At 45.6% G+C, this 26,922-nt stretch overlaps 2 protein-coding genes across 8 annotated transcripts in view; one reads left to right on the top strand and one right to left on the bottom strand.

The window, feature by feature from the left end:
- The window catches only part of si:ch211-284o19.8 (protein lifeguard 1), a 21,124-nt gene extending 11,461 nt beyond the window's left edge, over nt 1-9,663 (top strand). For both annotated transcript variants that reach the window (XM_061798533.1, XM_061798532.1), the window contains exons 4-6: nt 7,542-7,670; nt 7,744-7,887; nt 8,439-9,663. In XM_061798533.1, coding sequence (XP_061654517.1) covers nt 7,542-7,670; nt 7,744-7,887; nt 8,439-8,573 — 408 coding nt within the window. In that variant the 3' untranslated portion in view covers nt 8,574-9,663. The remainder of the gene's footprint in view (nt 1-7,541; nt 7,671-7,743; nt 7,888-8,438) is intronic.
- Nucleotides 9,651-26,921, bottom strand: parp2 (poly (ADP-ribose) polymerase 2). Of its 6 annotated transcripts, none has more exons than XM_061798516.1 (17): nt 26,726-26,916; nt 25,381-25,593; nt 22,214-22,387; nt 19,920-19,990; nt 19,760-19,810; nt 19,595-19,691; nt 19,439-19,514; nt 19,259-19,361; nt 18,237-18,390; nt 17,568-17,706; nt 17,423-17,486; nt 16,038-16,175; nt 15,823-15,950; nt 15,650-15,749; nt 11,988-12,086; nt 11,802-11,926; nt 9,651-10,019 (listed from the first exon to the last, which is right to left on the bottom strand). In XM_061798516.1, the coding sequence occupies exons 1-17, from the start codon at nt 26,793-26,795 to the stop codon at nt 9,845-9,847; spliced, it is 1,977 nt and encodes a 658-aa protein (XP_061654500.1). In that variant the 5' UTR covers nt 26,796-26,916; the 3' UTR covers nt 9,651-9,844. The 6 variants fall into 6 exon arrangements, 3 of the variants coding, with proteins under 3 accessions (XP_061654500.1, XP_061654501.1, XP_061654502.1); XM_061798517.1 differs by having other exon boundaries at nt 25,381-25,590; XR_009791906.1 differs by lacking the exons at nt 9,651-10,019; nt 11,802-11,926 and adding an exon at nt 12,984-14,728 and having other exon boundaries at nt 26,726-26,921.
- Nucleotide 26,922: the final 1 nt, after the last annotated feature.

The following is a 26,922-nucleotide window of genomic DNA, read 5'->3' as shown; positions in this document are numbered from 1 at the left end:
CTGGCTTGAGTAGGCTGACGTGAAAAGCAGGGTGGACCCGCATTGACCTTGGGAGCCTCAGCTTCACAGTGACACGGTTGATGATCTTTGTGATGGGGAAGGGCCCAACGAACCTGGGAGCGAGCTTCTTGGACTCCACCCGGAGTGGAATATGTTTGGTCGAGAGCCAAACTCGCTGACCCACTTTGTAGTTCGGGGCCGGTGTCCTCCGACGGTCAGCAGCGGCTTTGTAGGACCGCCCCTGGCGCAGCAGCATCTGGCGGGCTCGCTCCCAGGTCCTCCTGCAGCGTCTCACCAAGGTCAATGCCGCTGGAACTGTGGACTCTGGGGCTATGGCAGGAAACCGAGATGGTTGGTAACCATGCACAACGTGAAAAGGCGATAGACCAGTGGATGCAGAGGGGAGGGAATTCTGGGAGAATTCGACCCAAACCAGTTTCTGAGACCAGGATCGCGGCTCCTGTGAAGCGAGACAGCCCAGACTCCAGGTCCTGGTTCAGTCTCTCGGTTTGGCCGTTGGTTTCAGGGTGAAACCCAGATGACAGACTGACGGTAGCACATATGAGATTGCAAAACTCCTTCCAAAATTGCGAAATGAATTGGGGACCCCTATCAGACACCACATTCTTGGGGAAACCATGGAATTTGAATACGTGATTGATCATTAACTCTGCAGTATCTTTAGCTGAGGGGAGTTTCGGGAGTGCAATGAAGTGAGCCATTTTAGAGAACCTGTCAACTACGGTGAGAATTGTGGTATTACCACCAGGTGGTGATCAGTTGACAGCTCCGCCCCTTTCTTGCGGCCGCAAGTCCGATGACACGACCACAAAGTCGATCATCGAACTGCGACCTAGGGTGTCCTGGTGCCAAGTGCACGTGTGGACACTCTTATGCTTGAATATGGTGTTCGTTATGGACAACCCGTGATGAGCACAGAAGTCCAATAACAGAACACCGCTCGGGTTCTGATCGGGGGGGGGCCGTTCCTCCCATTCACGCCTTTCCAGGTCTCACTGTCGTTGCCCATGTGAACATTGAAGTCCCCCAGCAGAACGATGGAGTCCCCAGCGGGAGTGCTCTCCAGCACCCCCTCCAAGGACTCCAAAAAGGGTGGGTATTCTGAACTTCTGTTTGGTGCACAGGCACAAACAACAGTCGGGACCCGTCCCCCCACCCGACAAAGCATCTGGCTTACCATTTATAGAACCAGGTCGGTAGGATAACATGAAATTAAATCTAGTGAAGAACGGAGCCCATCTAGCCTGCCTAGCATTTAATCTTTTAGCAGTTTTAATATACTCAAGGTTCTTGTGATCTTTCCATACTAAAAACGGAGTCTGTGCCCCCTCTAGCCAGTGCCTCCACTCCATCAAAGCCACCTTGACTGCCAGCAGTTCACGGTCACCAATGTCATAATTTTTCTCAGCTGGGGTCAGTTTTTTGGAGAGAAAAGCACAAGGATGTAATTTATCATCCTTGAGAGATTTCTGGGAGAGCACTGCTCCTATTCCGGCATCAGACGCATCGACTTCTACCACAAACTGCTGTTTGAGATCTGGCAAAGTAAGGATGGGAGCGGAGGTAAAGCTCGATTTAAGTTTTTGAAAAGCTGCCTGACAAAGCGGGTTCCATACAAAAGGTTTGTGTGGCAAGGTAAGATCATGCAAAGGAGAGGCTATTGAACTGAAATTTCTAATGAATTTTCTGTAGAAGTTTGCGAACCCTAAGAACCTTTGTACATCTTTGCGTGACGTGGGAGTAGGCCAATTAATAACTGCATCGACTTTGCAAGGGTCCATCTTGACTTCACCGTGAGCCAGGACGAAACCCAGAAAAGAAACGGACGCCTTGTGGAGCTCACATTTCTCAGCCTTGACATATAGTTGATTCTGCAGTAAATGCTGCAAAACAGAGTGGACATGATCCCGGCTGCCAGTGATTCTTCCACGTACTCCTTCATGGCCTTGTGTTCCGGCCCTGAAAGAGAGAACAACCTCCCTTGTGGGGGTGTGGTTCCAGGCAGCAAGTCAACAGCACAGTCATAAGGTCTGTGGGGTGGAAGGGATTTGGCCTTGGACTTGGAAAAAACATCTTTAATATCCTGGTAACAGGTGGGCACTTGAGATAAATCAGGATCCCCAGATGGGGTCTGTGGATTGTCCTTAGAAACATAGCCCTGAACATCACATGGCGGCTTGAAACAGTTCCAGGCGCAATTGCTGCCCCATGACATAACCTGCCCAGAGGACCAGTCAATGTGGGGGTTATGTAATTTCAACCATGGGTTCCCTAAGATAAGGTCATAATTCATGGCTTCAAAAACATGAAAACTAATACGTTCCGAGTGAGAATCAGGAAATGTCAACGTGAGTGTTTGGGTGCGGTGAGTGATCTTGCCCATAAAACTGCCGTCTGCAGCATAGGTGTTGCGGTGGCGTTTTATTTGAAAGGTTCTAAGGTGCATACGTCTAACGAGGAGGGAGTTAAGTAAGTTAGCGTCAGAACCGGAGTCAATTAATACAGGTGTATGAATTTCTTGATCAGGAGAGCATAGTGTCACTTTAGGAAGAACCCGTGAAGGGTCTTCCTTAATGAAATTCAGACTCACCTCTCCCGTGCCCTTGCTACCGGCACCGGCAACTTTGACGTGACAGCTGCTCACGGAATGACCCAACTGACCGCAGTAGAAGCACCGCCCTTCCCTCAGCCGGCGTTGACGTTCCTCAGGGGAGAGACGGAATCTGCCCAGTTGCATGGGTTCATCCGTGGGGACGCTAGTCAGTGGGTTGAGACCGGAACCAGGGGATCTGCCTTGGTTTGGCTGGTCACTGAGGCTCGTCCTCCAAGTGCGCGGTGACGCAGCCCTCCGCCGATCTCCAATCAGCTCGCGATCCAAAAGCCTCTTGTCGATTTTTACGGCGAGAGCGATGAGAGTGTCCAAGTCGGTCGGCAGGTCTAGTGGGACTAAATGATCCTTGACGGCGGGGGATAGTCCTTGAAAAAAGGCATCGAGTAGCGCCCGATTATTCCAATGACTCTCAGCTGCTAGAATGCGAAACTCAATCACGTAATCTGACACCCTGCGCTTGCCTTGTTGTAAGGTGACAAGGGAGCGAGCTGCCTCACGATCTGGAGTGGAAAATTAAAAAATTTGTTCCACAGTCTTTACGAAAAAAGCCCATGAATGACACGCGGTGGAATTGCGGCTCCATTCAGCAGTAGCCCACGCCTCCGCACGACCAGTCAGGTGGGAAATGACGAAAGCGATTTTTGCCCGCTCGGTGGCGAAGACAGCTGCCTGCAGCTCAAAGTGGAGTTCGCACTGCGTGATGAACGGCTTAATGTTCCCAGAATCTCCAGAAAACCTCTCCGGTCGAGAGAGCTGTTGGCAGACAGCAGCGGAGGTGGCAGGTGGCTGCATGGTGACTGCTTCACATGGAAATACCGTGGCGGTATTGGGTGTGGTGCCAACTGGTTCCTTCTCTTGAATAATTTTCATAAGAAGTTCAAACTGCGAGGCCACCTGTCTCATCATATTGTCCTGATGCCTTGACAGTCCCTCTAGATAAAGGTGGAGGGCAGCAAGTTGCTCATCCTGCTTCAAGAGGCGTTGACCCTGCGCTTGAATGGCTTTGCGCACCGGGTCTGAGTCTGCTGGGTCCATGTTATGGCCAGTTCGTTCTGTCATGAACGGAACAGAGGATAGGACCCAAAAATCCACGACTCCAAAACAAATGGACAGTTTCCAAAAAGAGAGGTTTCATAGACGGGCATAGGTCGGTACAGAGGCAAGCAATCCAAGAAAGGCAACAGTATCCAAAAACATGAGGCAAAGAGGCAAGGTCGATAATCGGAACAGGGTCAAATCTTACTGTGAGTCTGTGACGTGGAAACAAGGAATGCTGGAACGCGACGACAAGGTACAACGAACTGGAAACGAGAGGGAATGAGACACGAGGTTAAATACAATAGGTAATTAGGGTGAACGAGGCACAGGTGGTGAATATGCTCACAGGAGCAGGTGTGTGTGAAACAGGGGGGAAGACAAAACCTGGAACACACAACCATGACAAACCCGAGCGGTGTTCTGTTATTGGACTTCTGTGCTCGTCACGGATTGTCCATAACGAACACCATGTTCAAGCATAAGGGTGTCCACACGTGCACTTGGCACCAGGACACCCTAGGTCGCAGTTCGATGATCGACTTTGTGGTCGTGTCATCGGACTTGCGGCCGCATGTCTTGGACACTCGGGGAAGAGAGGGGCGGAGCTGTCAACTGATCACCACCTGGTGGTGAGTTGGCTCCGATGGTGGGGGAAGATGCCGGTCTGACGTGGCAGGCCCAAACGTATTGTGAGGGTCTGCTGGGAACGTCTGGCAGAATCCCCTGTCAGAAGGAGTTTCAACTCCCACCTCCGACAGAACTTTGCTCATGTTCCGGGGGATGCGGGGGACATCGAGTCCGAGTGGACCATGTTCCGCGCCTCCATTGCTGAGGCGGCCGACCGGAGCTGTGGCCGTAAGGTGGTCGGTGCCTGTCGTGGCGGCAATCGCCGAACCCGTTGGTGGACACCAACGGTGAGGGATGCCGTCAAGCTGAAGAAGAAGTCCTATTGGGCCTTTTTGGCCTGTGGGACTCCTGAGGCAGCTGATGTTTACCGGCTGGCCAAGCGGAATGCAGCTCTGGTGGTCGCTGAAGCAAAAACTCGGGTATGGGAGGAGTTCGGTGAGGCCATGGAGAAAGACTTCCGGATGGCTTCGAGGAAATTCTGGTCCACCATCCAACGTCTCAGGAGAGGAAAGCAGTGCACCACCAACACTGTGTATAGTGGGGATGGGGCGCTGCTGACCTCGACTCGGGACGTTGTGAGTCGGTGGGGAGAATACTTTGAAGACCTCCTCAATTCCACCGACACGCCTTCCCATGAGGAAGCAGAGTGTGGGTTCTCTGAGGCGGGCTCTCCTATCTCTGGGTTTGAGGTCTCCGAGGTAGTTAAAAAGCTCCTCGGTGGCAGGGCCCCGGGGGAGGATGAGATTCGCCCGGAGTTCCTAAAGGCTCTGGATGTTGTGGGGCTGTTCTGGTTGACACGAGGCGTGGACATCGCGTGGACATCGGGGACAGTGGACATCGGGGACAGTGCCTCTGGATTGGCAGACTGGGGTGGTGGTCCCCCTTTTTAAGACGGGGGACCGGAGGGTGTGTTCCAACTACAGGGGGATTACACTGCTCAGCCTCCCTGTTAAGGTCTATTCAGGGGTGCTGGAGAGGAGGGTCCGTCGGGAAGTCGAATCTCAGATTCAGGAGGAGCAGTGTGGTTTTCGTCCTGGCCGTGGAACAGTGGACCACCTCTACACCCTCGGCAGGGTCCTCGAGCGTGCATGAGAGTTCGCCCAACCAGTCTACATGTGTTTTGTGGACTTGGAGAAGGTGTTTGACCGTGTCCCTCGGGGAGTCCTGTGGAGGGTGCTTCGGGAGTATGGGGTACCGAACCCCCTGATACGGGCTGTTCGGTCCCTGTACGACCGGAGTCAGAGTTTGGTCCGCATATCCGGCAGTAACTCGGACTCGTTCCCGGTGAGGGTTGGACTCCGCCAAGGCTGCCCTTTGTCGCCGATTCTGTTCATAACTTTTATGGACAGAATTTGTAGGCGCAGCCGATGCATAGAGGGGGTCCGGTTTGGTGGCCTCAGTATTGCATCTCTGCTTTTTGCTGATGATGTGGTTCTGTTGGCTTCATCAAGCCGTGAGCTCCAACTCTCACTGGAGCAGTTCGCAGCCAAGTGTGAAGCGGCTGGGATGAGAATCAGCACCTCCAAATCTGAGACCATGGTCCTCAGTCGGAAAAGGGTGGCATGCTCTCTCCAGGTCGCGGATGAGATCCTGCCCCAAGTGGAGGAGTTCAAGTATCTTGTTCACAAGTGAGGGAAGAATGGAACGGGAGATCGACAGGCTGATCGGTGCAGCGTCTGCAGTGATGCGGACTTTGTATCGGTCCGTTGTGGTAAAGAAGGAGCTAAGCCGAAAGGCGAAGCTCTCAATTTACCGGTCGATCTTCATTCCTACCCTCACCTATGGTCATGAGCTGTGGGTCGTGACCGAAAGAACAAGATCCCGGATACAAGTGGCCGAAATGGTGTCCGGGCTCTCCCTTAGAGATAGGGTGAGAAGCTCGGTCATCCGAGAGGATCTCAGAGTAGAGCCGCTGCTCTTCTGCATTGAGAGAAGCCAGATGAGGTGGCTGGGGCATCTGATTCGGATGCCTCCCGGACGCCTCCCTGGTAAGGTGTTCCGGGCACGTCCCACCGGGAGGAGACCCCGGGGACGACCCAGGACACGCTGGAGAGACTACGTCCTTCGGCTGGCCTGGGAACGCCTCGGGATCCCCCCGGAAGAGCTGGATGAAGTGGCTGGGGAGAGGGAAGTCTGGGCGTCCCTGCTAAAGCTACTGCCCCCGCAACCCGACCCGGATAAGCGGTAGAAAATGGATGGATGGATGGATGGATGGGTTTCAAGCATGAGTTTGAGTTTCAAGCTAGGGTAAGGGTTCCAAAGGGTCTTGCTCTCCTGGGGCTGGAGGGGGTTGGCTGGGCGGTGGCATTGGGTCCCTGCGGCCCCCACTGGGTGGCCAGTTGTCGGGCGCCTCGGCGGGGCCGGCGGACCGCCCTGGGTCCCTCGTGTGGGATGTGCCCTTCCGCCAGGCTTCTCTCGGGTGGACCCCTGGGCCTGATCCCGGGTCCTCAGCCGCCGCGGTGCGGCCACAGCAATTACTGGACACTTCTGTCAGTCTTTGTGCATGTAAAACGGTATCAATTCACTTGCATGTATCCGCAGACACACACCCCTAGGACTCTTTCACTGGGTGGGGGGTCACTCACGTACTGCGACAAATAACTCATGAATATGCAAATCGCTTGTGTATCCCCTCACTTATACTCTCGTCCTGTAGAGTTTTATAATTCACATAATTAATGCCACCACACAACAGTTGTACAGTCAGGTTCATGATCCTTGTCCTGCATGCTTCTTCTCCTGTCCTTGTCCTGTTCTATCTTGTCCTGTCTTTCCCTCACAGGGTGTAGCACTACAGCCTCATGCAACACTCATATTTAATGTTTCATTGTTGTAGATAATGATTTACTTCTCTCATCCTTTTTACAATTAGTGCTTTGTCTTTTGTCTTTGTTTCTCTCTCCCTTCAAGAAACTTTGTTCTGTTCGACTGATCAAGTCTGATTCTCAATAAACCTCAATTATAATGCCACAGCGGAAGCTTAAAAACGCCACTGTAACAGTAAAACTGTTCCGGCATAAAAGGGATACAGATTTTCCATTCTGCTTGACCTAACAGCCAAACAGGACACTCACACAAAAAAAAGGATTTCAAATTAGGGTTTCAAGCCTGAACTGGGGTTTCAAACTAAGGTCAGTTTCCACATCAGGTTTAAAGCCTGGGTTAATGTATTAAACTAGGTTTAATGTTTCAAGACAGATTTAGGTTTCAAGGTAGGGTTTCAAGTGTTTTTTTGCATCCTCAGGCCATCGTGACGCTGAGCCTGTCATACGTGGTGGGTACCATGGCCTCCTACCACGACACCCGCGCCGTGATTATCACCATGGCAACCACCTTGGCCATCTCCCTCACCATCATCGGCTTCTCAGCACAGGTCAGGTTTGACCAGGGATTTGACTATTTCTATGAATACCTCCCTCTTACTGTATTGATTTCTCCTCATGCAGACACGCTACGATTTCTCCTGCTGTTATGGTCTTCTGCTCATCCTGGCGGTGGACTTGTTGATGTTCGGCGTGTTCAGCAGCTTCTACTACTTGTACATCGTTCAAGTTTGTTACGGGTGTTTGGGCGCCCTGCTGTACTCTCTGGTAAGAACCGTCACAACTTGATGCAACATACAGTATGTGAAAATAGGGTTTCAAAATTGAATTAGGGTTTCAAATTAGGGTTTAATCTGTGAGCTGTTCAGCCAAATATCATCTTCAGGTTGTCAGGTTTTAAACCTGGGTTAGGCTTTCAAACCAGGATTAGGGTTTCAAATTCAGGTTTCACGCTGGGTTATGGTTTAAAATTAGGCTTTCAAGACAGGGTTAGGCCTTCGAGGATTACAGTTTCAAATTAGTATTTTAAAACAGGGCTAGAGTTTGAAAGTCAGGTTTCAAGCCTGGGTTTGAGTTTCAAACTGTGGTTAGTGTTACAAATTAAGGTTTTAAGATATGGTTATGGATCCAAGCCAGGATTAGGGTTTCAAATTCAGGATTCAAGTCTAGGTTAAAGCTTCAAAACTGTGTTAGGGTTTCAAATTCCACTGAGGCTAAGGGTTCCAAATTACAGCGTACGATATGGTGGCAAGCAGGGTTTCAAGCCTGGCCTAGGATTTAAAGCATGATGTAATCTTCCTGCTGTGCTCCTGTGTCAGTTCCTGATGGCCGACTGCCAGTTGATGATGGGCGTACTGAGCTACCGCCTGGACCCCGAGGAGTATGTGACCGCGGCGCTCATGATCTACCTGGACATCATGCTCATCTTCATCTACCTGATGAGCAGAAACTGAAACGCACGCAAACATCACCACCTTCTCCTGGCCTTCCAGTCTTCTTTTTCAGGCTTCATTTGGCGACTTCTCAACAGTAATTACAGCATTGATGAATGCATCACAGCAGACATTTGTGGCTGTGATGAATGAATAGGTGTCCAATTGTTCATCAAGGTTCCTGAAATTAGTAAAAGGGACCCAAAACATCCAACTGAAAATCATTCATGTCATTTTTAAGCTTACGTTTATATCTTATACGTCAACTAATGCTCTATGTTTACATTAATGCAATAAAGTTAGGGTTTCCAAAATACGGTTTCAAGCTTCTGGTGAAGGTTTAAAACTAGGGTCAGTGTTTCAAGACAGGAATAGTATTTCAAAGTCTGTTTTCAAGACTGAGGGTTTCAAACTAGGGTTAGGGTTTTAAATTAGTTTTAAACCCGGTTTAGTATTCCCAAATCTGTCTTCAAGGCTGGGATAGTGTTTCAAACTAGGGTTAAGGATTCACTTAAAGGCTTGCCGCTAGTTTCAGGAATTCAAATTGGGGTTTTAAGATGCTTTAAGGATTTCAAGTTAGGGTTTCAAGCCTGCATTTGGGTTTGACACTAGGGTTAAGGTTTCAAGCTGGGGTTTTAAAGTCAGGTTTCCAGTTTGGCTCAGGGATTCAAACTAGGGTTACGGTTTCAAATGAAGGTTTGAAGCTAGGGTTGGGAAGGTTTTGAGCCTTCAAGTTAAGGTTAAGGTTTCAAACTGCTTTTAGGGTTTCAAAGTCGGGTTGCCAGTCTGGCTCAGGGTTTCAAACAAGGGTTAGGGTTCGAAATGAAGGTTTCAAGCTACGATTAGGGTTTGAAATTCCCGTTTTAGGACAGGGTTAGCGTTTCAAAGTCTGGTTTCAAGCCTGAGTTACGATTTACCGATAGGATGAGGGTTTCACAAGGGTTAGGGAGTCAAATGTTCAATTTCATAAATCCGCACAATAAATTGTCACAATCCTCACAACAGAGTTTATCTAAAAGGTCTACACAGCCCTTTTCAAATCAAGTTTTTTGGTGATTTCAAAAAAAAAAAAGAAAAAAAGAATCATACGAAAATAAATAATTTACAAACATTTTCCACCTTTAATGTGTACCAACAGTAAATCATATTTCACATGCATACTGAAATATTTTGGACGATAACAGTTGAATTTATCGTGACATTCCTTCATGTGAGGCACATTAGTAAGCAGTAAAAAGTTCAAAAACAACATCACGCTGTTCCATAAAGACACGTTCACATAAGCGTCGAGGTCACCATAGGGAAGCGTAGTTGAAGTGTACCCGCAGTAGGTAGCGCATGCGCGTCTGAGCCGGGTTGTACACAATGAACTCGTTGTACAGCAGCGAGTAAGTGCCACCCATGGACGACCCGGCCGTCCTCGGGGTCATCTTCACGCCGGGACCCATCGGGACCGTCACGTCGTTACTGAAAAACGTCAAAGAATGAATGAATGAACACTTCGGTTATGTCCATATCTCAGGAATTTCCATAATGTCCCCGAGTCAAATTGACCCAGGGAAATTATTGCTGTTCCTAGGAAATCAATGTAACTGAGGGGTTCAAAACGCTAAAAGGTCAGTGGAACATAATTTCTGTTTCACTGGGTCAAACTGACCCAAAAACATTATTGCTGTTCTAGAGAAATGACATTTGAACATTTCAGCAGGATAATGATCCAAAACATACTACCAAAGGAAACTCTGAATTGGTTTCAAAGAAAAAAAATAAAGCTGCTAGAATGGTCCAGCCCATCACCTGACTTCTATCCAGTCGAAAATCTATTGAAAGAACTTAAACTCAACGTCCATAAAAGAAGCCCACGGAACCTTCAAGATTTGAAGACTGCTTGTGTGGAGGAATGGGTCAAAATCACACCAGAGCAACGCATTCAACTAGTTTCTCCATACAGGAGGCATCTTGAACCTGTCATTGCAAACAAAGGCTTTTGTACAAATTATATAAATACCAGTTCCCAAATCCTTTTTCTCTGTCATTTTACATTATTACAAATAACTTAATTTCTGATCTTATTTGTTCGTCTTTCTTTGTATGTATGGATTACTCGGGTTGTTCCCAACATCTGGTGACATTTTCATGTCAATAGCATCTTTGGAAATATATTTAGTGAGAAAAATGGTGACGTGTTCAGCCGCTGTAATTGCTGTTCCAAAGAAACAAAGGTAACAGGAGGGTTGAACAGGCCCCGGTTTAATTTAACACAGGAACATCATTGCTCTAGCCCTCGGTCAAACTGAACCCTGGAACATCGTTGTTGTTCTTGAGGAACAAACTTAACAGGGGGGTTAAACGTGTCCCAGGTCAAAATTGATCCGGAAACATTATTGCTGTTCCTGAGAAACAAACAGGAGGGTTAAACATACCTCAGTTCAATTTGACCCAAGAACATCATTGCTGTTGCCCCAGGTCAAACTAACCCAGGAACATCATCGCTGTTCTTCAGAACAAACTTTAACAGTGGGGTTAAACGCAACCCAGGTCAAATTGACCTGAAAACATTATTGCTTTTCTTGAGATACAAAAGAGGTTTAAAAATGCCTCTGTTTAAATTCAATCCAGGAACAGCATTGCAGTTGCCCCTGGTCAAATTGACCCAGGACACATCACTGCTGTTCTTGTGGAACAAATTTAATAGATGGGTTAAACAAGACCCAGGTCAAATTGACCCATAAACCTTATTGCTGTTCCTGAGAAACAAACAAGAGGTTTAAACATGCCTCAAATCAAATGGACCAGGAAATATTATTGCTTTTCCCGGATAAACATCCCTTGGGTCAAATTGACCTGGAATATTATTGCTGTTCCTAACAAGGGTGAAACACACCCTAGGTCAAATTGACTCGAGGAATATTATTGATTGTCCTTGGTTAAACATGGCATGGGTTAAATTGAGCCAGGAACAATATTGCTTTTACGGTTAATCACAGCCATAGGTCCAACTGACCCGGGCGCTTCAGCTGCCCCCTGCTCCAGTGTGTTCCACTAACATGTGTATGTGTTCACTGTGATGGGTTAAATGCAGAGAACAAATTTCGTGTGCATGCATGCACGTTCATGACAATAAAACGTTCATGAAAAACAAACATAATAGGATGGTTTGACATGCTCGGGTGAATTTGTTTGTTTTTTAAGAACAGCGATAATGGTCCTGGGTCAAATTGACGTGGGGCATTGAGAACGAGTACTTACAGAGTGACAAAATTCTGGGGGTCGGGTCCGGTCCGCCCGATGCCCTTGGTACTGTGTTTGCCTGCCGGCAGGCTGCTGGCGTTATAGTCTGCATCCAGGAGCTCGTTACTATCTCCCAGGGCGACCTGCACATAAAAGCATCAGTGACCATTCGCACAAATACGGAAACAAGAGCGAGTCGGATACCTCGCAAAGCAGCAGCAGTCCGACTTGGTTGTGGTTCCTGGCGAAACAGTAGTTGGCGCTCTTGGAAGACATGTCGGCGAAGTAGATGCCCTTGCCAAACTGCAACAACGAAAACAGTTTAAATGTGAAAACAACAACACACAGTCAGTTGCGCAAAGACCTCCGCCAGGGCAAGACAGTCCTAACAAGGCAAAACAATCCAAACACCAAATAGTACACTTTCATAAATACACAGGCCTGAATTCTATAATTAGCTACTATATTGTTAACATACAAACAACCTCCTTGGTGGAGGTAAAACTATTTATCATGTACACTGTTGAGTTATTATTGTGCTTGGTTACCGCCGCCAATGCGCTTTTTCTTTCTTTTCTTTTCTTTTTTATTCGAGTGACACTTCATGTCAGCAGTTTAAGATGGAACATACAATATTCTAGATATGTGTAAGTACAATAACAAAGTAAAAAAAATGCATAAAATACATAAACAAAAAAAAACAAGTCAATATTTAAAATATCCATCCATTTTCTGAGCCGCTTCTCCTCACTAGGGTCGCGGGCATATTTAAAATAATTGGGAAAAATACTACTGAAATACTGCAGAACAAAATAAAAAATTAATTCTTAATATAAAAAAACACTAGAAAATGTTTTTAATGAATCCAAAAAATATGAATAACAAAATACTGCTAATGAAATAATGCAGTACATACATAACACAAAATCAAAATGTATATATAAATAAGAACAAATATGTAAAGTAAAAATCTATATACATTTCAAATAAGTCAAATAAAAGACAAAATACAATAAAATAAATGCATGAATAACAAAATTGCTATTGTAATCCAAAAAATTATAAAATTATTCTATTCAAGTTTTTTTGCACTTGTTAAATAAAAAATAAAAATAAAAAACATTTTTGAAGACAGTTCTAAAAGATTAATTGCAGATGAATTGTACTTAAAAGTAAAAGTAAAACTGAACTGCACTTAACACATGTCCATCCATCCATCCATTTTCTGAGCCGCTTCTCCTCACCAGGGTCGCGGGCGTGCTGGAGCCTATCCCAGCTGTCATCGGGCAGGAGGCGGGGTACACCCAGGACTGGTTGCCAGCCGATCGCAGGGCACATACAAACAAACAACCATTCGCACTCACAGTTACACCTACGGGCAATTTAGAGTCACCAATTAATGCATGTTTTTGGGATGTGGGAGGAAACCGGAGTGCCCGGAGAAAACCCACGCAGGCACGGGGAGAACATGCAAACTCCACACAGGCGGGGCCGGGGATTGAACCCGGGTCCTCAGAACTGTGAGGCTGACTCTAACCAGTCGGCCACCGTGCCGCCACTTAACACATGTACTGTACTTTATTTAAAAAAGTTGAAGTGAATATCCATCCATCCATTTTCCGAGCCGCTTCTCCTCACTAGGGTCGCGGGCATGCTGGAGCCTATCCCAGCTATCATCGGGCAGGAGGCGGGGTACACCCTGAACTGGTTGCCAGCCAATCGCAGGGCACATACAAACAAACAACCATTCGCACTCACATTCACACCTACGGGCAATTTAGAGTTTTCAATTAATGTGCATGTTTTTGGGATGTGGGAGGAAACCGGAGTGCCCGGAGAAAACCACGCAGGCACGGACGGGGAGAACATGCAAACTCCACACAGGCGGGGCCGGGGATTGAACCCCGGTCCTCAGAATTGTGAGGGTGACGCTCTAACCAGTCGGCCACCGTGTGAAGTGAATATGTAAAATAGAAATATACATATAATTTAAATAATAATTCAATACAAAACTACATACATAAATAACAATGCAATTGTAAGCCATTGTAACATTATGCAGTTTGAACATTAATGGCCCAGTAAAGTCATTAAAATTTTTTTTTTCTAAATACATTAAATATGTTTGAAAGTAAGTGCTGAAAACGTGTAAAGACTGAGAACAATTTAATACTTAATTTGAGATATAGCATTAAACTCTTTTCCACCGTTTCAGTTGTCTGGGTTTTTTTGGGCGGGGCTAAAATGGTCAGGGCACAACATGAGTCGCTTCTCCCCCACTAAATAAGTACCAAGCGCGCTTATTCCATGGAGTGGCCATTCGGCATAATTGCCACTTCCTTATTCATAATAACTATTACAATGTGCAGTTAGCCATCACACTATGCCTTCAATACAAAATAAATAAATAAAATAAAACATCTTCCGTGAAATGTAGTATGTTTTGTGTTATTTGGGCTACAGTGTTTCTGCTGTCTCCCCCACGCACGGCGCGTAGCGAGGCAGCGGCGAACCAAGTGTGATCCGCCGCTCCCGCAGCCCCATGCCGGCAGCTAGAGTAGCCGCCAGTGGTCCGCTGCAACGGCATTAGGGCCATCAGCCTCACAATTGCTGCCCGTAACGTCGTTGAGCGAGGAGGAGGGGGAAAAAAAAATCATCCAGGGGGAGCGCGGTGCACGCACTACTGTGGCCGCATATGGTGCACACTTTGGCGGCCACAGCAGCATGATTAATGGCGCGCTGAATTTCAATGGAGGCAAAATTGTCGCATTATGCCGAAGCTCAGAGGTTGCCTGGCTGCCACAGATTGCCTCTCTGCGGCGCGTGTGCAATGTGCATCGGCACTGGGAATTCTAAACCGGGAGAGAAACCACCTATTAAGATTGACAGCTGAAAGTTCCAGGGAGGCGGGGTTTTCAGAGCATTCAGTGACACGCCCACAGCATCTGGAAGTTGAAAGAATGTCTCAATTCTTACCATTATGAAGCCTGATTTTATATACTTTGCGATTTTTTTTTTTTATTCATTCAAATTTGGCAGGCTTATTAACAATACTCTTCTGTGTGTCAAATTTACAGGATATTTTCTTGGCTGGTTGAATGGGCCTTTAACACTGCGCTTTAATAAAGGAAAATAAAACCCAAAACACTATCCATCCATCCATTTTCTGAGCCGCTTCTCCTCACTCGGGTCGCGGGCGTGCTGGAGCCTATCCCAGCTGTCATCGGCCAGGAGGCGGGGTACACCCTGAACTGGTTGCCAGCCAATCGCAGGGCACATAGAAACTAACAACCATTCGCACTCACAGTCATGCCTACGGGCAATTTAGAGTCTCCAATTAATGCATGTTTTTGGGATGTGGGAGGAAACCGGAGTGCCCGGAGAAAACCCACGCAGGCACGGGGAGAACATGCAAACTCCACACAGGCGGGGACGGGGATTGAACCCCGCACCTCAGAACTGTGAGGCTGACGCTCTAACCAGTCGGCCACCGTGCCGCACCTAAAACACTAATAGATTAAAATTTATTACACTTAAGTTCAATAAAAATTGTACCTAAATCCAATTTTTGACAAAGCATGAGTCTATTAAAATGTATTACACTTAAGTTCAATAAAAATTATACCAAACATTTTTTTTTTAAAAACAGTTCTGAAAGATACAGTTAAATACAACTGAACTGTACTTAACAAATGTACTGTACTGGATGACCCCCCACCCCAAAAAAAAAACACTCATTTGATTCAGTGATTCTTTCGTGTACCACGTACCACACTTTGAGAATCACTGTCCTAGATGGTAGTCGTTCACTCATCAATTCCACTAAAGCTTTAGCGGAGGTCTGTGCTCAACATTACTTTTCCTACCATGTAACCTGTGACAGGAGCTTCAGGTGGCGCCACTCTGAGCCCCTGGCTGAGGATGCCCACCCAGTTGGAGAGACGGGACCCATGCCACAGCAGCATCCTGGCAAAAAAAAAAATGAAAAAAAAAAAGACATTCACGGTTGTAGACGCCCATCGGTTTAGTCCATCCAGACCTGTTGTGCATGTGCGACAGGAAGTGGCTGCTCTCGCCGTCGCGGTCCATGGCGAAGATGTCCAGCACGCTCATGGTGTAGTCGCAGTGCGTAGAGGCGTGAGTGGACTGCAGGTACTTTTCGATCACCTTCACGTGGAAAAATGAAAACAAAAAAAAAAGTCAAATCCATCAATGACAAACAGGTGGAAATGCATTCCAACTCAAAATGCAGACCTTGTATTCTTGGCTGAGGGGGTCCAGGGGGTCCAGCAGGCAGTTGAGGGCGCGGTAATGGCGATCCAGAGGATGCTCGTCGTGGTCGTCGCTGGTGCTCTCAACCATTTTTACCGCAACCTGGATGTCCCTCAGTGCCTGAGCATGGCATATTAAAAATGGATTTTTATGACCTTTGAATAGGGGTGCACAGTATCTATGGAAGATGTGATCGATGGTATAAATTTGGCCTATGGTAGAGATTTGGACTGTACCGACTGATTGCGATAATGCCTGTTAATAACGTGATTGTATCTATCTCAGAGTGAAAAAGGCTTCAAGCACATCTGACCACAGAGTTTCTGCCTGCCAGTACAGTTTTTAACCAGTTCCGAACTGGTTAAAAAAACTTTGCGTCCACATCGAACAGTCACAATCCTTCCTGCTTTCCTGACTGCTCGGGAACTACCGGGAGAATGGTAGACGCTAGAGATGTCGGGATCGCACCAGATTCTGAGTCAAGTCAACAGATTTTGAGTATCGGCCTATCTGAATCTGATACGATATGATTTCTTCCATAATAAACAATACATTTACAGTACAGTATATTGTTATTTAGAAGCGTGTGCCTTAATTAAATGTATAATAACGAGTACATGCAGCTGCGTAGTTTGTTGCTTTGTGCTTTACTCCACTTATCTACAAACAACACGATTGCTTGGACATATTCAACCAATGGGGCAGAGGTTTGCTTGTCACAAAACAATTCACACTCATTAGACTTCTATTTGAAGGTGAGTCATTTATTATATCAATTTTGCGGACATGCTCCTTGCAACTTGAGGTGTCACAGTGACTCCCCCGCAACTTGATAAGCCGCTCCAGCCAAACGTGAGTTCTCTGAACTTGCTAGCAGATCCAGAAAACCGGCAGGGAGAGAAACGGTCATAACCTCCCAAGGAAGCGTGATGAACAACAACAATTTTTCTTCTTCTGACTCTTTTGTTTGTTTTGAGTTTAATAAGAAGACCTCTGTCACTCGTATTGCGTAAAATGTAGCAACCTTTAGATTGAGACTGACAAAAGGTTTGTCGTCGCTTTTCCTACATTTTATACATATAAAAAGTGACGTGGTGTCCTTTACAAGACAACATTAGTTTGATTTTAACGGTAAAAATGTAAATCCGACTAAACCGGAAGCAGCGCTGCTTCGACAAATTTATTTCTTAAATAAATTACGTTTTATCCAAACGCCAATATATGCTACATCACAATAGACTTTTTTAAAACTTGTTTAAGACCACTGATCAAAGCCAAGACTTTTTATTGATTAAATGTGACTCCAAACATACACTTTTAAGCACCGGCAAAACATGATTAATCGCACACTGAACTCAAAACGTTACCTCTAACAAATCAATCTTCTTTTTCAGCTCATCTTCTGTCCGAATGAGAGGTGGCGTTTTTAGCCTTGAGGGAGACAGAGGATAAATGTTGAAAAAAAACCCGCTATGTTACTACAATAAAGTTTATTATTAGTATTCTTCGCACCCAAAGTCATGCGGGATACGTGTGTAGAACTGGTTGCAGGCTTCCACCAGCTCACGGCCACCATCTTTCCTCTTCAGACACGCCTCAATCCTCTTGAGAGCCGTGTAGCCGGCACTGATCTGCTCCAAGGTAAGCTTGCCTACAGTAGAACACAAAAGACTAAAATAAGCATACATTGAGATAAAAAAAAGCAGCAGAGTATGTGTAAATTCTACATGAATATCCATCCATCCATTTTCCGCACCGCTTTTCCACACTAGGGTGGCGGGCGTGCTGGAGCCAACACAAGCTATCTTTGGGAGAGAGGCGGCGTACACAATGAAACTGGTCGCCAGCCAATTGCAGGGCACATAGAAACAAACAAACAATCATTCACACTCACATTCACACCAACGGGCAATTTAGAGTCTTCAATCAACTTTCATGCATGTTTTTGAGATGTGGGAGGAAACCGGAGTACCCGGAGAAAACCCATGCAGGCACAGGCAGAAGATGCAAACTCCACTCAGGCGAGGCTGGGTCCTCAAAACTGTGAGGCAGATGTGCTAACCAGTCACCCACTAGCTGAATAATAAATGCCATACACTGTATATGGATTTAAATGGGAGCAATAGCAAGAAAAGCGTTGTATGTGTATGAAAAGTGCAGATGCAATTGTTTTGGACTGACCAAGAGGAGCCTTGCGAGTGTCAAACTTCATCTCCAGCACCACCTCCTCCATGGCTTTGACGTCACAGATGAGCTCCAGCAGAGACTGGACCGTCAAGTTCAGCTTGGAGGTTTTCTTTGGCGCTTTGGCAACTTCCGGGGTCTTCTTCTCCTCCTGCATAGAGGAAAATAAACAGGGTGGAAAGACCTGACGGGCATGAGGACATGCCTTGGTTCTTTGTGCTTGAATCTACCTTGAAAGAAAATAAAAAAGGAGATTTAAATACAAAAAAAGATGGGGGAAAAATTAACAAAAAAAGAACAACATAAGAAACAAATGAATCATAAAAAGGAAAATTGGAAATAATTTTAAAATGTAAAAAATACAAAAGTGGAACAAGAGGAAAAAATGGGGGAAAATATGTTAAAAAAAGTTTTAAAAAGAAGAAAAATGAAAACAGGGGAAACAGATGCAAATGTTAAAAAAGACGAAAGGGTAAACAAATATCAAAAAGAAAAAAATGGGAAAAGGGAAAGTAAAAAAGAGAAAAATAAAATGAAAAAGGGGGAAATAAACAGTTGCAAGAAAAAAATGGGAAATTGGTTAAAATTGGAGAAAGTAAAAAAAAAGAAAAAATACTTGAAAAAGGGTGAAAGGTGAAATAAATCAACATTGGAAACATTGTTGAAAAATATTTTAAAATGTAAAAAATCAAAAGGGGGAAAGAAGAAAAATAGAAACAAATAAAAAATTCATATTAAAAATAAGGAAAGGGGACACCAGGTAAACTCAAAGCAAATGAATGAAAATAGTAATAAGCAAAAACCCTTGAAAATGGCAAAAGAGAGAAAAAAGACAAAGAAATAATGAAAAATGAGAAAAAGGGGACAGAAAAGAAAGGATTTTAAAAGGGATAAAGCCAGGTGACATTAGGATAAAAGTTGGGAAAAGTAAAATAAGGAAAACATAAAGCCAAAAGCGGGTAAAATACAATGAAAATGCTATGTAAAAGCTTAAAAGAGAGTAAAAGTAGATTTTCTACTTTTGAACTTGTGCTGTAGTCCATGTAGACCATGTCGTATTTTCCAACCACCTTCTCAAAGCCCGCTCTGTGTTCCCACTCATTTTTGGTCTTGTCAAAGAATCTGAAGACAAAAAAACAACAATTAAAAATACAAAATTCCACCCGATGAAAAGACAAACGAGTCGGCCATCGTCTCACTTCTTCTTGAAGATATCTTTGGCCTTGAGCAGATCTCCACCGCAGGATGTCAGGCTGGACTGACCCACTTTGCCCACTGGGGAATACCAAAGAGTCTATAAACCCACCCCCCCCACAAAATCGAGCCACTATGCGAGCGCACCACCAGGCACTCACCTCTGCCCCACCTCATCCACACACTAAACACCTTGGCCGCGTCATCCTCAAGCAGTTGAATTAGGTAATATTTGTTGTTGTTGAACTGAAGGTTGGTCTGCATAAAAAAAATAAAATGAGTCTGTTTGTTTGCACATATGTTCACCTTCAAACAAAGCAATTTACTTGGTTCATCATCACGTCATAAACGTCCGCTCCTTCGCTGTAAATGTGAGCCTAACCGGAAGACACAAACATAGTGACACAAAGCAGCCTGCACACACTAACCCCGATCCAAACCCTTCTCAGCATAAAATTTAAGCGTCTTTCAAGACAGCAGCGGTACCTTCCCAAGCTTGGCTTTGCATTCCGTGTCCACTGGAGCTTTTCCCTTCATGACCACAGTCTTCACAACTTCTGGAGTGAGAATGAAACACACCTTTGATTTGAGTATGCCTGCGCCAGGTGTAAGAATCAAACTCACCATTGATTTCACACGCCAGATGTGAAAAATGAAACTCAAAATTTCATACATGCACAATAGGTGAAGGAATCAAACGCATTTCTAGTTTCATAAGCACAAGCCAGGTGTGAGAATCAAACATAACTTGGATTTCTTATGTCGTGCGTAAGAGGTGTAGGATTCAAAGCAACGTCTAGTTTAAGATTCAAAAGTACCTTTGATTTCATACTTGCACGTCAGGTAAAAACCTTTGTTTTCACACGCATGTATACAAGCACGCGTGCTCACACTCACTCACACACACACACACACACACACACACACACCTGGGACTCCTGAGGCTGCTGAGGCGTACCGGCTGGCCAGCTTTGGTGGCTGCTGAGGAAAAAACTTGGGCGTGGGAGGAGTTTGGTTAGACCATGGAGAACGACATCCGGACATCTTCGAGGAAATTCTGGTCCACCATCCAGCGTCTCAGGAGGGGGAAGCAGTGGACCATCAACGCTGTGTATAGTGGCGATGGGGTCCTGCTGACCTCGACTCGGGACGTTGTGAGTCGGTGGGGAGAATACTTCCTCAATTCTACAGACACGCCTTCCCATGAGGAAGCAAAGTCTGAGATCTCTGAGGTGGGCTCTCCGATCTCTGGGGTTGGTTAAAAAGCTCCTCGGTGGCAAAACCCAGGTGTGAATGAGATTCCTAAACGCTCTGGATGTTGTGGGGCTGTCCGAGTTAACACGCCTCTGAAACATTGCATGGACATTGGGGACAGTGCCTCTGGATTGGCAGACTCAGGTGGTGGTCCCCGTTTTAAGTAGGGGGACTGGAAGGTGTGTTCCAACTACAGGGGGATCACACTCCTCAGCCTCCCTGCTAAGGTCTATTCAGGGGTGCTGGAGAGGAGGGTCTGTTGGGAAGTAAAATTTCAGATTCAGGAGGAGCAGTGTGGTTTTCATCCTGGCCATGGAACAGTGGACCAGCTCTACACCCTCGGCAGGGTCCTCGAGGGTGCATGGGAGTTCATCCAACCAGTCAACATGTGTTTTGTGAACTTGGAGAAGCCATTCGACTGTGTCCCTCGGGGAATCCTGTGGGGGGTACTTCATGAGTATGGTGTACTGAACCCCCTTATACGGGCTGTTCAGTCCCTGTACGACCGGTGTCAGGAGTTTGGTCCGCATTGCCGGCAGTAAATCCAATATGTTTCCAGTAAGAGTTGGACACCACCAAGGCTGCCCTTTGTCATCGATTCTGTTCATTAATTTTATGGACAGAATTTCTAGGCGGAGCCGAGGCGTAGAAGTGGTCCGGTTTGGTGGCTTTGCAGATTATGTGGTTCCGTTGGCTTTATCAAGCCATGATCAAGCCAAGTATCACTGGGGCGGTTCGCAGTCGAGTGGTTGGGATGACAATCAGCATCTCCAAATCTGAGACCATGGGTAAACTAAGCCGAAAGGCAAAGCTCTGAATTTACCGGTCAATCTACATTCCTACCCTCATCTATGGTCACAAGCTGTGGGTCGTGACCGAAAGAACAAGATCCCGGATACAAGTGGCCGAAATGAGTTTCCTCCGCAGGGTGTCCTGGCTCTCTCTTAGAGATAGGGTGAGAAGCTCGGTCATCCGTGAGGATCTCAGAGTAGAGCCGCTGCTCCTCCACATTGAGAGGAGCCAGATGGGGTGGCTCGGGCATCTGATTAGGATGGCTCCTGGACGCCTCCCTGGTGAGGTGTTCCAGGCATGTCCCACCGGGAGGAGATCCCGGGGACAACCCAGGACACGGTGGAGAGACTGTCTCCCGGCTGGCCTGGGACCACCTCGGTGGTCCCCCCTGAGGAGCTGGCTGAAGTGGTTGGGAAGATGGTCTAGGCTTCCCTGCTAAAGCTACTGCCCCCACGACACAACCTCGGATAAGCGGGGGGGAAAAAAAAAAAGATTTTAGAGCTTTCATTTCAATACCGCGGTGTTATTGCTCAAGGTTATCATACCGTCAAAACCTGATACTGTCCCATGCCTACTTCCAACGTGTGTGGGTAGCCAGTCTTGGAGTGGGTTGTGGCTGTGCAGCTTGTGTAGTAATGCGCTTATTACGTAAATTTTGTTCCCGTTTGCTCAATGGAGTGCATCAGTGGCTGTCTATCCTTGCAAGCGCGCTCAGGTGTGTGAATCTAACGCACCTTCGCTCAGCGTCTCTTCCTTGAGTCTCTTGTCTGCGGTGCTGCTGGCCTGGCTCTTGCCTCGTTTCCTCTTGCCTTTGGACAGCTGCTCCTCGCTATCCTCTGCTTCCTGTTTCACCACCATCGGATCCCCGTTGGGAGCACTTGGGTCTCCTCCGGTGTCATCAGAACTTTCTGGAAACATCATACAACAAACAGAGCGAATATTTTAAAACTTACATACTGTTCAGGGTTTCCCATATATAAATTTATTTGTGGTGGGCCGCCACAAGTGAACTTTGGCAGCCACTAATAGATTTTGCCGCTATCTGTTCATCCTCGCTGTGAATGTATTGTGTTATTACACGACGGTCAGTAGGTGGCGTTATTTATTGCCTCCGCCAAGACGCGTAGCTTGGTCTCCCAGAGAAGAAAAGGTTCAAGACAAAGCGCGCAGCCAGCTGCCTGCAACGCTGCCAGCGTGAATCGTGAGGGACACAAACAGACGAAGGTAAGAACGAAGGTAATCAATGCTATCACACACAAAAAATCCTCAGTACAAATATGTCGCCAAACAAGTCCAGAAGTTCAAACAGGTAGAATTTCTGTTATATGATGCTCTCTATCGGCGGCACGGTGGACGACTGGTTAGCACATCTGCCTCACAGTTCTGAGGACCAGGGCCCCGCCTGTGTGGAGTTTGCATGTTCTCCCCGTGCCTGCGTGGATTTTCTCCGGGTACTCTGGTTTCCTCCCACATTCCAAAAACATGCGTGGTAGGTTGATTGAAGACTCTAAATTGCCTGTAGGTGTGAATGTGAATGGTTGTTTCTTTATATGTGCCCTGCGATTGGCTCGCGACAAGTTCAGGGTGTACCCCGCCTCTCGCCCGAAGATAGCTGGGATAGGCTCCAGTACACCCGCGACCCTAGTGAGGCTATGCGGTACAGAAAATGGATGGATGGATGCTGTCTCTCTGCTAACGTAGCTTGAAGCTAAACATGGGCATAGACAGTAGTAACTCGCGCTATGTTTGTTTTGCATGGAGCGGTTCTGCTCGTTAGTAGACGCGAATGATGTCTCACTCACACAGATGAATATTGAAAAAAATCACTAAAAAGCTTCATCCTGAGGACACACCAACCTTCTGTAGCATCTGCTAATTCGGAAGCAACAGGTGAGATTTAGCACTTAACACAAGGCTAATTTATTTTCTCCTTTGCCTTTACCGCTGCATCAGCGAACTATAAACCGCCAACTACTGCATTTGACCCAAAGTGGCTCAGTAAATACTCAGTAAATTTAGTAGCGACATTATAGCTTCAGGTATTATTAACCATGGTTTTTTTTTTTTTTTTTCTCTGCAGAATGCACAAGCCGACAGCTAAGAAAGGCCCAGGAATGAGGGCTTTGTTGAGTTTGGAGCAGAAGTTTACAGAAAAGACTACTTGGAATGGCCGGCATATCATCACAGAGCAACACAAGGACCAAGGATCGCTCACACTCACTTTTCAACAATGAATAGCATAAGACTAGCACAATATATCGTTTCAGAATCATCAGCGCAATGTATGCGCAATAGCCACATAACAGGGTCCTGCAAAGTGTTGGTGTAATGATATGTAGTCAATCAACTATAATATTAATAAATGACCATCAGAGGGACCTGGTTGAACATACTAATTAGATTAGCACTGACATTACGGTAATACGACCCATAAAACAGCACACATGGAGAGACTAGTGTTATATACTTTTTTTTGTATGATAATTATTAATGAGGACACGGGAAAAAATTACATGCCTACATTTACTGTATCTCTTCAGAATGTGACGAACGAATGGATGTCACCACCGATTACCTATGGGAGGAGGGGGGAGAGCCATGGCAGTATTGAAGAGACAAACTTCAGGTGTACACAACAACTTTTAGCTTAAACTAATGCACTCAAATCTAGAAATACTAATGCATATGTTTAAACATAGGTGAAAAATAACAGATTGATTAAAAACAAATGAATAGTGTTAGGGATGTGCGAATGACTACAGTATAACTAGGCATGAAAAGAAATGATTTTAACTTTATAGCTGGCTGGACTGCTGCTCAATACTACAGTGCATTTAAATATAGGAAGACTTCATACAAATTACTCGGTATACTTTTATGCTCTACTGAGCATTGTTTTTCTAAAGAGGGAAAAAGAGAAATGTGTGCTGGTTTTCATGTTACGTCTATGTTATCCTGTATTTTTCTAACATTGCAATATATATCGCAGGGTTAAAGAAAATCTATTATTACCTTATTTTTATGAACTATAAGGGACACTTAAAATCCTTAAATTTTCTCAAATCTGTCAAAATGTGTTAGTATGACTTTGGTAAACTACGAAGCCTGATTGTCGGAGCGTTACGGCTACCGTAGTGAGGAGCCTTGCTGAGTAATACTTACTGTGCTTCAACATATTATGATGTGTGTATAAGTGATTTATCTGACTGTTTTGTTTCGCTTAATCCCGTTTATAATCCGGTGCGCCTTATGTATGAAAATAGACCCATTCATTGATAGCGCGCTTTATAATCCGGTGCGCTTTTTAGTCCGAAAAATACGGTAATAGCCTGTCTGACAATAATAAATGAATGATCAATCCTAAAGTCACTGACGGTGTAGTGGTACATTGCCTGACTTCGGTGCAGGCAGTGTTGGTTCAGTTCCCAGTGACTGTGAATGTGAGTCTGAATGGTTGTCTGTCTCTGTATGAGCCCTGTGACTGACTGGTGACAAGTTTGGGGTGTAGTCTAGTAAGATTGGATAGGCTGCCATGACCCTGAATAGGATAAGCGGTGTAGAGAATGGATGGATGAAACCTTCCTGAATCAATGTTTCCGAAAAAAGGGAAAGTGTATCTTTTTGTTTTACATCACTCATTTTGGGATAAAAACTATCAGTAGTTTTAAATATTCAAGGTCAAAAATCAACAGATGCATGTTTTGGGGCGACCTGTGCAAAAGTGGTGGCATCCCTTCTTTCCACTGTCCCATATAAAATACACACCAAATTTGATTTTATTTTTTTGTGTATTTTGGGTCACTTTCGGCAAAGTAATCCAAGTTCAGGTTGGAAGAATGACACTGAGGATACTTTTATGGCTGTCAAATGTATAATAAATGGATGTTAAAGACACCCTCACCTCCTTTTAGCGTCTGCGAGCGGATCTTCCTCTTGTACTTAGTGACGGGGTTGACCTGGACCATCTTCTTCAGGTCCACCTGGTAGACCGACCCTGAACCCAAAGTCAGGGATATGCTGGTTTTCCTCGAGGCGAGGGCCGAGTCCAGCAGGGCGCAGTCGGATGGAGAGTACGCCTCCCACTGGCCTTCATCGCCCTGCCACTGCCATACTACTGACATATCACATAACACCTTAGTTTGCCGGGCAAAGAATAATTGTTGCTATCTTAACAACATAGCCAGGCAAGGATTGTATTTTATTTTTTTTGGTACCTTCGTGATATAGCCAGGCATGGAACCATTTTCAGGTACATTAATGATTTAGCTCCACATTTATGACCTGGCTGTAGAATGAACTTTTTTTGGTACAGTAATCAGTGAGCTGGATGAGGAACCAATTGAGGTACCTTCATGGCTTAGCCAAGCAATTAACCATTTTTAGTACCTGTATGAAATAGCCAGGCAAGGAACCATTTTAGGTACCTTCATGATTAAACTGGCCAGGAAATCACTTTTAGTACTTTCATGACATAGCCGAGTTGGGAACCACTTTAGGTACTTTCATGACAAAGCTGGACATGGATCTATTTTAAGTACCTTCATCACATAACCAAGCAATGAACCATTTAGGTACCTTCATGGTTAAACATGACATCGCTGAGTAGCAAAACATTTTAGGTACTTTAATAGGGGCTTTGAGTTCCTTGTAGCAAAAGGTTCCTGTGGGCCATGTGGTTTCTTTCCATTGCACTTACAAGTTCAGGGCATCTTAAGCAAATGAGGCTGATGGTTCGCATTACTGACACCTACTGGATGTTTAAAAAAAATGCTGGCATTTCAAGACTTCAAGTTGTCTTATTTTATATCTTAATCTAAGTTCTAAATATATTTGATATCTTTAAAACCTGACCCATTATTTGTCCATGTGAGGCAATTGTGAACTGATTCTCATTTGCAATGTCAACATGGCTGCAGTCTTTGAGGCAGGGTGTTTTATTATATACAGGCACATCTCAATAAATTGGAACTACCAACGTCATAATTATAATAAACGTCATGAAGAGTGTCAATTCAACCCCAATTCCTACTATTTTGAACGCGTTGTAGGCCATTGTGTTCACGATAAACAAGTTTAACACCAACACTAAGGGCTCCGCCGACATAACTAGTCATATAAAACAGCACATATTTTCATTTAATATGAATGCATCAATGAATGTAACATGTTAACGCCAGTTAAGGGTCTTTGTGTACCCCGGCGTTAATGCGCTACCGGTCTCGTCGGGCACACAAACGAGCGCTCACCATTCTCAGACTTGCTTCCTTCATTTTGTGGCAAAGTTCTGCTTTTTGAACTTCTTGTTGACCGCCTCATAACCGTTAGTAAACTGTATTATTATTAATCGAACAATATGAGTTCCGAACTGCGCAGCGTAAACAAAACCCGTTGAGTAAAAAGTGGGCGGGAAACTTCCACTTCCTAGTCAGTCAGCCGGCGACGC

Source organism: Phyllopteryx taeniolatus, chromosome 14 (genome assembly GCF_024500385.1).
Source record: "Phyllopteryx taeniolatus isolate TA_2022b chromosome 14, UOR_Ptae_1.2, whole genome shotgun sequence".
In the NCBI taxonomy this organism is placed as follows: Eukaryota; Metazoa; Chordata; class Actinopteri; order Syngnathiformes; family Syngnathidae; genus Phyllopteryx; species Phyllopteryx taeniolatus.
Note: the sequence above shows the minus strand (reverse complement) of the source record. Positions and strands in the feature narration are given on the sequence as shown.